The 12442-nt window shown below is 39.6% G+C and overlaps 1 protein-coding gene across 7 annotated transcripts in view; it reads left to right on the top strand.

Moving 5' to 3' along the window:
• atp11b (ATPase phospholipid transporting 11B (putative)) overlaps window positions 1-12106 on the top strand; it is a 39501-nt gene extending 27395 nt beyond the window's left edge. For 3 of the 7 annotated variants that reach the window (XM_043231975.1, XM_043231971.1, XM_043231967.1), the window contains 4 exons: window positions 503-668; window positions 3688-3815; window positions 6278-6411; window positions 10578-12106. In XM_043231975.1, coding sequence (XP_043087910.1) covers window positions 503-668; window positions 3688-3815; window positions 6278-6380 — 397 coding nt within the window. In that variant the 3' untranslated portion in view covers window positions 6381-6411; window positions 10578-12106. Of the gene's footprint in view, window positions 1-502; window positions 669-2387; window positions 2474-3687; window positions 3816-6277; window positions 6412-10577 lie in introns of those variants that run through there. The other 4 variants (XM_043231972.1, XM_043231968.1, XM_043231973.1 and 1 more) reach the window with 3 other exon arrangements.
• The last annotated feature ends 336 nt before the right edge of the window (window positions 12107-12442 follow it).

Below are 12442 nucleotides of genomic sequence, written 5' to 3'. Positions count from 1 at the left end.
ATTTGTTACTCAAATTCTTTTTGCCATTTTGGATTTTTGTTTCAATTCCGTTCAAGAGGTTCATTAAATTTAGTAGAGTCCAAATTTTTTTATTGAAATTCCCATAACTTGATATGCGTGATTAATGTATACCATTGCGTGAAATCTCTCCATTTTTGGAGCCATGTTCTAAAGTCTTGCTGGAAGATTGTCTAGTAATCAACAGTGACGCTGCTTAAAAAAAGTAGTAAAATAAATAGTCGAAATTCCTGTGTGAGAAGTCAAGAACAGTGACTATTTTCCTTTCTAAATAGTTTGTATTGAATTGTAGATGTGCTGGCGATAACGGTTTGCTCTTTGATCCGCTCTCACGTGTCCTCTGGAACACAGTCAAGATGCTGTGCTCGATATCTGGCTCTGAAACAGTTGCCCGTTTGCTCATTAGTTAGATATTCGACAGCATCATCAAACGCTTGTTGATTTCAACTAATTGCAGTCTAATTGAGGTTTTCCCCTCCGTTAGGCCGTTCCTTCACACGCAGGACATGTACTTCGTCTTTGTTCAGCTGCTGTCCAGCGGCTCGGCCTGGTTTGCCATCATCATCATCGTCATCACCTGCCTGTTTCCAGACGTCATCAAGAAGGTCTTCTACAGGCACCTGCAGCCGACCAGCACGCAGAAATCTCAGGTGAGCGTCGGATGTCCTCCACCAACGCTCGAGCTCTGATTGAGTGAGAGGTTGTGCTTTCAAAGATAACCCCGATGAAGTATTACAGCATGTGGCTCACGTCACCGCATGACTTCTCACCAGCAGCTCACCTTCACTTAAACTCACTCACAAACTCACTCGGGCATTCATCGCAACTTTACAAATCTGCTGCAGTGGACACTTATGTCTGGAAATGCCGCGCGTCTCGTTTGGTTGGATTTGGTTGGGGTGTGGCTTTGTTGATGGCTTGTTATCTTTGTGGTTACTTACCGTTAATAGGTATTTGTGTGAACATTTTTGAAAAGGTTGTTAAACATAATTCCTCAGTTGAGTAAGATTACCATTGCAACAGCACTACACTTTTCAGTCGCCTACACCAAAGCCACTGATATTTCACAATTCTCTAATTTGCAATAGACCACCTTTGTGTTGAAAAAAATTAAAGATTCACACAGTTCCTTAAAACGATAGTCTACTTGGAGTCTATAAAGGCCTGGTGTACTTTTAGTGAGGTTTTTAGGGGAGTTTACCTGACACTGCTTTAAATTTGTATTTTTTTGGCTGTTCGTTTGAGTTTTTGAGTCCCAGGAACCTTGTGAAAATATTTACTCCACGACTATGGAAAACCGTGATGACGACATTCACCTGTTTTAGAATGAAAACCATCCTCGTTTACACTGTCGTTTCAGAAACAATCTCCGCTTACGCCACACAACCTAAAACGCATGTCGCATGACCATTTGATGCAAGTTCAAGAATAAATATGTATAGGTAGATTGAATGATCGAATGAGGACTCTACTAACGCGTAACTCTGGATAAAACAACGAGCATGATGTTATTGTTTACGCTGGATTTTGTTTCAAGGACACGCAGAGAGAATGCGGGCCGCCATGCCATCGTTTACAAAAGTCTCCGTATTGCTCCGTTTACACGGGAATGCTACCCAAAAAAAATGTGATCTGCAGCGTTTTCTTCGACTTCGAAAAACGCCCGTTTGGTGTAAACGATAGGCGAAACCGTAGCAAAAGTTATGTGTTTTTAAAACGAAAACGCACTCGTGTAAGCCTCGACGATAACACTGCTTTTTTTTTTTTTAATTACGTAATTTGTGTTTACGTTCCATGTTCGTTATCACGAAAGCCATGACACGCATCCAAAACCGCTTTGAATGTGGCACTCTTCATTCACCGGTTGCTTTTTTGTAAACGTTGCGAACATAGACGATGTTTTCCTGCTACGTGAAAACGGGAATTTTCGCAAGTCTTTTCGAAAGTTGAAAGGAACCACTTTAGTTGTCATCTAAATGTACCCTTTGTTAGAAAATATGCTACACCGGTTCATTCTTCGATTGCACTTACATTATTATATTTGCGTTATTACTGATTATTAATTTGGGGTGTGGGTGGTTGATGGTTTCAGGTTCCTGTTCCCATCGTCTTGCATAGGCCACATGCCTAAGCCAGGCAGTGACCGAGGTTGCTGCAGTACGGTTCTGTGGCGTCAGCACCTGCTGCCCTGCGGATGACACCCGATAGTGCTTTCTCTCTGCGTCTGCTGCTTGTTTCCTGTTTCCTGTCTCTGTCATTTCTGAGTGCGCGATGGTGTACAGCGTGTGTGTGTGTGTGTGTGTGGGAGTGTGCTTAACTTCTCATGTGACCTTTTCCTCCTCTTTACTGACCCTCTGTGTGTTCTGTAGATGTACACCAACCGCGTGGCTATAGGTGACGACTTCATCGCACTTCAGCCTCTGTCCAGAGCCAAGAATCAGCTGGGCAAGATTAGGTAGAGTAGGAGAGACACCCTCACACTGCATGACTAACAGAGGGGGAGGAGCGAAACAAACAGCTCACGTGCTTTTAACGGTTCACCTGCATGCGTAACCCACGCCTGAGAGTGCATGATTGCGTAGGTCAGATTTAAAGCAGACGTGGCGTCCTCGTACAGCATGAGCTTCAGCTCACAGCCCCACTGATGGATGCTTCTTTTTTTGTTTTCTCTGAAAAACGTTTACCCGGAACGCATGTTCCCAAACCGATTGTTTTTAATCTTTACCGACGAGCAGAGAAAATGATCTCCAGTCCAGCTCCAGCGAGACGTCAGTGAAAATGCTTACTTTAAACCTGAATTGAACTTTGTGGAAATTCAACTAAAAATGACTTAGTTTTGGGTCGATATATGATTATTGCGCTAATTTATCGATAAATAGTGTACCTCCTTAAGAGTAAGGATAAAACTCATTATCGCTATCGTCCCAAGGCATTAGCCACAGGCAATATCTCAGACTATCATCAATATACAATAATATTGTCTATCGGTGAACCCTACTGTGAATTTTTGGTTTAACTCTTCTGCTTTGTTCCAAAACCCAGTGACCAGTCTTACCGTCTTCTTCCTGCTCTACCTTTAAAGGCAGCACCCGAACCAAAATGTTTCGACTTCTTTTATGCGATGCGTTTCGTCTACAAGCTGCCAAAATGTTGATAATATGTCAGCCATGATTGTGAGATGAAGAAAGACTCCTGTGTATATACATTGCATTAATTTCCTCAGGTTTGTGAATTTTGTGAAGGCATTTTTGAAAGCAGTTGCCAAAAATCCTTACGCGAATTTTATGTCAGGTTTGACACAAATTTGCATCAACCAACCAATACCTTCGTTTTGTAAGAAATTACTTAATTTGGAAAAACGCGAGCATTGGTATTGGATGAGGCACTTATTTTAATGTCTACGCAACCATTTTTGTAATAATACTATATTATATGTGTGTATATGTATATCAAGATCCTTAATGTTTTTGGAGCAGGCTTCACGTCTGGATAGTGTTCAGGCTGCCTTAAAATGCTGTCTACGTAGACGGCTCACTAGGTTTTGGAACGGAGCCTTCAGGTTTAGAAGGAGTGTGTTCTCGCAGTGGACATGGGGCAGTTTCGTGCTCGTTCACTCTTCTTCTGTTTTCATCCGCTTGGGAGACTTACCGCGCTGTTTTGTCCTTCCAGATGGAAGCGGATAAGGTTTCAGTCAGCTCAGAATATGACACTGCTGAAATCGGGAGCAGAGGGGAGGACAATCGGCCACTGATCGCTGCTTTTCCTCCACCTCTGGTGCAGCCCCACCCTTCCCCTAGGTAGTACTCTACCCCCATCAGGCCTTCGTCTGTGTGTGTACAGTATGTGACCGCCATGACCCAGTCATCCTGTCACGGGACACTAGCTCTCCCTGTGATGTAACCAGGAGCGAGGGCTGCTCTGAGTAGCATGAGTCTGATATTTGACCATCTATTTGCTTAAGACTCTGCTGGTCTAATCTAATCTCCGCCTCAATATGTCTTTATATGTCTGCATGTCTTAATCATCCTTATTTATGTCTCTTTCTTTTTCCATAATCAATTATGTTTGACAAACATTTGTTTATATTGTCATCAACCTCATAAATGATTGATCGAATGAGCTGCTCTTTATCTATAATGAATGAACAGTTGCTTACGGCTATGTGTGATTCACTAATGATTGTTAGTGACTTTTATGTTGCCCGTCTTCGATTATAATATAATAGCATGTTTTTGTCATGCACACACTGCAGGAAAATATGGTTTTCTCTTGGTTTCTGAGTGCTTAATTTGCTAGGCTGCAAACTAACACTAATTTTGAAAATCGGCTGATCTGTTGATTTATTTCTTCAATTAATTGGATTTTTATTATAAATATATATTTTTTATTACTCCGCTTTTTTCCAAATGCACTATCATGGAAGTGCACTATTTTTATAATCATTTCTTTGATTAAATATATTTAAAAAATTATTATCTTTTTAATTACATGGATTGTATGTATTTATTATTTAAAATTCTGTGTTTTCCATTTTTTTTCTGGATGTGGTTTGTCCATTGAAATGAACTACTCACTATTATAAAGTGTAATTGTTGGTAAAATCAATGAAAAGTCGATGATCAAATTTGCTGATTTATTTATTTATTTATTTTTATTTTATGGATCAGTTGTTGCAGCCCTAAAGAATTGTCTTATTTTTTGGACACCAAACAAAAATCGCCAGATGTCAGCATCCATGTTTTTGGTTCACAGACAAGAGATGTTGTTGTTATTATGTCGATCATTATGACTTCAATAGAGACTCGTGTTTAGTACTCACTGTGTAGTACTCACTCAACAATTTTCTCATTAGAGCTCTTTCTGAAAAAGTTTGGTTTGTTTGGTCCTGATTCAGGTGTGTACCATTCAGTTCTTTAGGTTAAGACTCCATAATGAGCTCTTGAACAGTTACCTCTCACCACTACAGATACTAAACCGGTAAATGTGATTTATTAATAGCTAGCACATTTATTTGGAACTGAGATGAAATGACAGCAGCATCATTTATCATGTGGCACTTAGCCTCCAGCAATTACTGCACAGGTTCTGATTTTGATTATAACTACACGTTTCGCTTGAACTACCTCTTTATTTACAGATACAGAACACGGTTGAGATCGCACGGCGTTTAATCTTTCCTCAAGTTCCTGCTAATATTGATTTTTATCAGAACTGCCAAGGTCCATGTAGTAATGACTCAATCATTAACCCAGCACATGGTCAAACTCGGGTTAACAAAGCACGTCATGGATCCATGTATTTCTGTGGAGATCTGTGTTGTGTTTCTGTGTTGGACATCGTCTGTTACGATAGCTGTGGCTGCTAGAAGGATAATCGTCAAGCAGCTTTTATTGCAGTTGTAGAACAAAGTGTGCATGAACCTAAAGTTCTCATTAATGCATCAGTCAACAAACACATTTGTTTCAAGACTGTAGTAATTCTGCAAGGCATGCTGAAGTGGGCCTGGAGGGATTTAATGTTAATATTGGTACTTTGCATAATGCCTAGTCAGGTTGCCTGAGAGAAATCAAAGAATCGACTTTTTCAGTTCTGGCTGCAAGCACACTCTTTTTCTCCTTTGGTTGGTTTTGAGAACATCTTATTGGGAATCTGATTTGAATGAAGTCATCTTGGAGCACTCAGGCTGTAGTTTAACACGCAGGTCTTTAGCGTCGTCTCAGTAATTGAGTTTTGAGTTAAAGAGAACTGTAATGTCTGTTGAGGCCATGTCTGTGGTTTTGATGAAATATATTCACTTTTTGCTCATTCATTGTCTCATTTCAGACCTCTCATCTTTTAAATGTAAAATCATGCGCTGCATTTATGATTTTGAGTTTGTCATTTGTAATTGGTACAACCCCGATGACCTTTATTTGAGACTTTTGTTGTTTACGAAATACATCCTTTTCTCAAATTGGGTACAAATTAGTGTACTACTGCTTTTGTTTGTTTGTTTAAAGCAATAGACAAGAATATATGTAAACTTGTTTCTGCTACTGATTTAAAAAAAAAAATGTAATCGCAACTTTTTATCTAGCAGTTCCTTTTAAACCCCTTCAGGTTTCAAGCCCAATTTTGCGCCCTTTTGGTTGAAGTGCATTTTGTAAAAAGCAGGAAAATTCTCTATTTTAAAGTGCAAATCAGTGCAGATATGTTTGTTGGAACCATTGGTTTCCATCTCTTTCATGTTCTAGTTGACCTCTCTCTTTCTTTTTTCCAGTTTATTGAGGCCTACCAGGGCATCGGATGCGTGGACTCCATGTGCTGTTTCTCAGAGGGGCAAAACGCCTGCTCACGGCTGGGCCGGCTGGTGGAGCGAATGATGGGCCGCTGTGACCCCGCTCGGGCCACCAGGTGCGACCTCTCTCTCTCTAGCCTCTGCTGTAAGCACATCTCCTACAAGCTGGAGCACGACGAGCCCACGGCTCTGGGCGAGTGAGGGCCGTCAGCTCACTCGAAACATTCCCTAATGATTACAACGTAGAATTTAAGACAGAAACGGGTGCATTCATTTGCCTTTAATGTAACAAAGATTAGCTAGAAGTTCAAGCGAGCTTCATCGCCTGGGGGGGCTCCAGGTATGTACGTATTCAAGGAAACTTGCTTTGAGTCTGCCCCCTCCAGCCCATTGTCTTCGTCTTTCATCGTCTTCACCTTCTTTCGAGGTGTCTTTGCTGGTGTCGCTTTCGTGTCTTATCTCTGTGTGGCAGATAAATGTTCTCTGCTGAAGATCTTGTGCCTGCATACGAGTTTATAATCGCCGAAGCTGTCTCGTCTTCTTCGTTCTCAGACGTCATACCCTGTTATTAGCAAGGCTAACATTTGTAGAGCCAATTTATGCAAGTACCTGCTCGTCGAATGTCGGACTATATGACTCGATCCGTGGAACATCCTGTCATTGCGTGTTCTGAGACGTTGCATCCCTGTTGAAGTGTTTGAATCTGCGTCGTAGTCTTTGCCTTGCGTGTGTGCCTCTTCGTGGAGGGGTTTGTGATGGCATGCGAACGTAATGCACTCCTAAGCCTCAGCTTTTTGCGTAATCGTTTTTGACTGTCTGTATCCGCACTTTGGGAAGCAGGGCGCTTCCGAAACTACTCCGCAGTGGTGAGATGAGTACACAGAGACCTGGTTTCGCTAAATATATAAGATTCCTGTTCCAGTATAACGGCTAGAACACTGCCATCGAAGCGCAGGGTACTAGAGGAGACCTCTGCTCTGGCTGGCTGAAAGTAGCTGTGATCGGCTCATTTATCGCAAAGAAAAACTCAACAAGGGACCACATCGTGATTTCGTGAGACACTGCTAACTGTAGTCTCCAAGAGGATTCTTGAGTTGTTTTGGTCATCTCTTATTTGTTTATTTTTTTTTAAGTTACGTTAAAACGTGAAGCCTTACGGAAGTCGAATCAATTTGTCTAATTGCATGACGGCAGCGTTTCATATTTAGTGTGTTAACGGTGGACGAATACAAGAGTGTATGCGTCCTCCTAGAGTATTACTAGGCACTTTACTACGCTTTACCGCTGTTCGTTTACCGTTTTCGTCTCTCTCAAATGAAGCATCTAAACCTTTTTATATGTTGTTGCATTTATCGATGATCTGTACTGCTCTTCTTCCATACGTCTTCAGATCAGTGGTTCTCAGCTGGTGGATCATGGGCCAAAAATTCATCGCAAATTGTGATCGTTTAAATTAAAAAACAAGGGGTCGAAAGATCCTCACGTTTCCTGATGGAGCCAATGGATTTCGTTTGTGTCCCGGCTCATAATCCACATCTCAATTGCCAAATCTCCTACCAATTCCCTATGCAGTCGTGTTGCATTAAAATACCAAGCATTTAACATAATAAGAATATTACAATATAGCCGCAAGCAGCAGTTAAGGAGCCAAGTTCAAAGAAGGAACCATGACTACAACAGTGAGTAGTTAAAGACACTAGTTATACAGTGTAGTTGCTCATCACTTTTGACCAATTGTTGGCTCTGTTATCTACTTATGTTGTCAATGGTGACAATGGCACATAAAAAGTTTGGTGTCAATATACCAAAGTTGAGGCTTCAGAAGCAGCTTGGCGTCATGCTAACAATTATTTATGCATTACTGGAGAACTATTTGCCGGCATGGACTAAAGTCAGTTTTGGTATGTATGACCGAATATGGAATAAAAAGTATTAATGTTCCTGGGAGGAGCAAAGGAAGATATTAAGACCTCCTTCATTAATTTATCAAAACCTTTTAGTGTTTTTTTTTTATTATAAATTTTGACCAGAAGTTGGTGCTGTTCTGATATTTTGGTTCCCACCAGTTTTGTGATAATAAACTAATATTTTCATAAAAAGACATCTCCTGACCAGTAGGTGGTGCTATGCCAAAATACTGCATGTAGCCTTAAGTGATGCTTATGATGATATTTAATTTGAATATGTCCATTATGGTTTAATTTGGTGTGAACTAAAATATATGTATGTGTGTGTGTGTGTATATACATGAGCCACTGAATTAAGACTCAAGAACAGTTTTGCCTTAAAGGTGGTTTTTTTTTGCTTTGTTTTGGGGCTTTTTTACATCCTCAAAAACAAGCAATTTATTAGTTTTCTTTCACCTTTCTCATTTTTTTAATGTACTTTAGGATGATTTTGGTCCTTGGGACACTGGGTCAATACACTTGATGGGTCCTAAAGCAAAACCAGTTGAGAACCACTGCTTTAGACAATAAAGGAGATTGTTACTATGGTATGATGCCAATAAGCTGCATATACATACATTTAAATATATAAATGCAAATACACGTTCTGATTTCAACTTTTTACCTCTTCAAGGTCTTAAAACGGTTGTCTTCATCTACAAAACATGCCGATGGTACATTTACATTTGCCCTCTACCAGTCCTTTCTATCCAAAGATAATCGCATTACTGTAGCTACCAATGTATTCTTTATCTTATATAGCATGGATCTGTGTATATTATAGCTGTGCTTCAGAGGGATTAGTACACTGGATGAAGACAATGCCCTCTGGTGTTCAAGAGTAGCAGGTCTGGCATTTGAGGACTACAGCTTTGGAACGGCTCCGATCCTCAAGGGCTGCTTAATTCCACTCTATTTACAAATATAATATACGTTTTATAGTGAACCTATATACACATATTTTTCTACAAACAATAGATTTACTTATATAATGTAAATGTATCTTTTTCATATATAGGTACCATACCCAACATATTCTGGCTAGGAAAAGGTTAATACTTTCATAAGAATGTAGTTTATGTGAATGTCAAGGCTGTGGAAGGATGTTGTGTTTATATGCGTTTATTGTCTTTTAACCATCCACATTAATCCATCTTGTACTAACATGCAACTCATCTGTTTCTTCATTGGTTTTGACTCTGACTGTTCCTTGCTGATCTTCACGCGCAAAGAGTTAAAGTTGAAGAGAGATTTATAAGAAGGGATGCACATATAAATGAACACTCTTGTAAAAAAGAAAAGATGTACTCGGGAATATACTCAGTATAGCTCAGTAATTAATAACCAGTCGCAAGACTTTTCACATTATGGAACTTAACAAGATGGAAATCATGAGCTAAAATTAGACATCGATTAAATGAGGTGTCCATTTGAAGTAGACTTTTTAATTTTTAACTGTTATTCAATAGTATACATTTGGAAAAATACAAATGTAGTCATTTTAAAGTGACAAACCAATTAAAGCCACAAAATGGAGAGTTGTCACTTCCTGGAGGACAGTGTCATTAAGACCCATTAAAGGGATAGTTCAGCCGTTATAAGTTATTCACCTTTGTTGTTCATCTTCAAAACACAAATGAAGAAATTCAAACTGCATAGATTTTTTTTTCTTCCATTTAAAAGACCAAAAATGTGACTCATCAAAAGAAGCTTAACAGTACTTGTGCCATCTACGAGAAAACACCTCGTTATCGTTCTCGCTCATGAAGTAAGCACATTTAAGCCTTGGTTTACCATATTTGATATACTTGATGTTTCTCTTGGTCAGATACTATTATGTGATGTCTTCAACTTTTTGGTGTGAAGGACCTAATTCTATAATAAACATCTTAATTTGTGTTTCGAAGGTGAACGAAAGTCTCATGAATGGGAATGACATAAGGGTGGAGTAATTAATCACAGTACTTTCATTTCTAGGTGAATTATCCCTTTAAAGATATTTTAATACATGTAGTAAAAGTTATTTATTTTTCATATATTCTCTTTTTTTTCCTGGAAAATTAATGATCACAATTAGCTGTTGATCAATTCGTCGTGTTTCTTAATGGTTGATGCATGGATGTAGTTGTTTTACACAATATACACTTAAAGTTTGAATTAGGGAAGGAAATAGTTTGGTATTTATCAAAACGCTAGCGCTAAAAACTGAAACATTGTGCATCCCTATTATTCAAGTCATGCCCTGGTCTTGAACGTCCCTCTCTGCACCTATATATAGCTTTGATTGAGTTCTCCACACTGTCCCCCTCACTTCGCACTTTCCTTGATCCTTCCAGATCTTGGAGCGACTCGGACACCTTCTTCTCCAACGACCGGAGCATCCTGACGCTCTCACCCATGGAGGTCTCTCATTGTTAATGCACCAGCTCAAAAAGGATCGGCTCCTAGAGTCTGGAGACGCCTGCCCTTTAACCCCCGTCCCATGCCCTTGTCTAGTCACCAGCCAGACTTTCACAGTATAAAAGCTCTGAGTATCACATGATATGTGATCAGCAACAACAAGAGACAGGCAGTGGCTCCTGCAAAAAACCAAAGGATTTGTGTGTCTTGAGTTTCTGCTGCTAGTAGACCCACGGAACTGTACCCGAAGGGCCACCGTCTTTCCTGAGGAAAACGAGGGGGTCTGTTTGAAGCCATAATTCCCTCTTTTAATTGCCTGATTTTCAAGGTATTAAATGTGAGCGCCGTGTAGCGCTAGCTCACGAACCTGTAGCCTCCTACCCTAAGATGCCTACCTGTACACCCAGCCTGAGTTGAGGTTCGTACAGACTATCATGATGCAAGAATGTCGCGATGGAGTTCTTGATGGAAAACTCGCATATCATCCTTGAACTCGATCACTTTAACCTCCATCAGTCATGTGCCTGCATATGATTTCTCATTTTCTTTTGTCTCGCACATGCTATGTTGTCATCTCTAACCATTGTCACCGGTTAATTTATCATTGTTGCCGTGTTCCTTGTTTTCTGCTTGTGTTGCTAACCACTTGTCAAAGCTGTCCGGTTATTTTTTTGCGTGTGTATGTGTGTGTGTGTATTTAATCATGTAGGAGGGCATAGTCGGAGGAAAAGAATGAAATTCATCCTTCATGGGCCGTGGGTTATTGTAAGGCCAGAGCATTGAGACAACCGTTTTAAACTTGCTTAGATCAACTATATAGAAGTTTATGATATCAGACTGCATGCTGCACTTGGGTCGATCTGTCTCAATAACCCTGCAACAGAGGCCCAAGTCAACTGGACCTAAATGCTCCCGATTTGAGGAGTCTAGCCTTGGGATTTGTCTTTATTTTTTGCTGCAAAGGCCACGACGCCCTGGATCTCACGGGTATCGGCTGAAATCTGGTGCCGTGACCCGGGTGGCAGTTGGGAGTCATATTTTATGATGGAGTATGGTTACGTTTTGAATTGTGGATTACTCTATTTTGGTACTTCTTCTCTCTAGTCTTTATTTGTATATCACTTTTTTCATATCAATGTTCAAACCCAAAATGACTCCTGACCGCTGATCATACTATTTCAAATCTTACGTTGAAATTCAACGGCGGAAGTGTTTTGCTATATAATGTATTTTCTTGGATTATATAGCAACGCAGTATGCCACTTGTTACTCAGAGACATTAGCAATAAGACTCAATCTAGACTGGAAATACCTGATCTAGCTGTGATGTCAGTCATCCATGTTACGGTTTCATCTTTTTTGTGTAAACATATGTTCTTCTAATTGTACTCTCCTTACACAGTGAATATGTTTAATTGCTGATGTTTATGAAAGTTCTATTTACAGAATAAATACCTTTATAAAATTCGGTGTTTATTATTATTAGTATTCCACCCCTGAGGTGTATATATATATATATATATATATATATATATATATATATATATATATATATATATATATATATATATATATAAAGTTTAAAAAGTTTAAAGAGTTATCACTGCGCTAAGCAGTTTTTCAAAAGTTTTGTTTTTCCTAGAAGCACAGATGTTTGCAACTACTCTTTAAACAGACTTGTACAGTAAGCATGAAGTGATTACAATTTTCCCGGTATACTTCAGTGGTTTGGTTTTGTTGAAATGCAAATACTTGCAAATTTGTTTAATGGAAGCGTCGCTTCAGTCCACAGTCATCCAGC

This window comes from Puntigrus tetrazona, unplaced genomic scaffold (assembly GCF_018831695.1).
Source record: "Puntigrus tetrazona isolate hp1 unplaced genomic scaffold, ASM1883169v1 S000000472, whole genome shotgun sequence".
NCBI lineage: Eukaryota > Metazoa > Chordata > Actinopteri > Cypriniformes > Cyprinidae > Puntigrus > Puntigrus tetrazona.
Note: the sequence above shows the minus strand (reverse complement) of the source record. Positions and strands in the feature narration are given on the sequence as shown.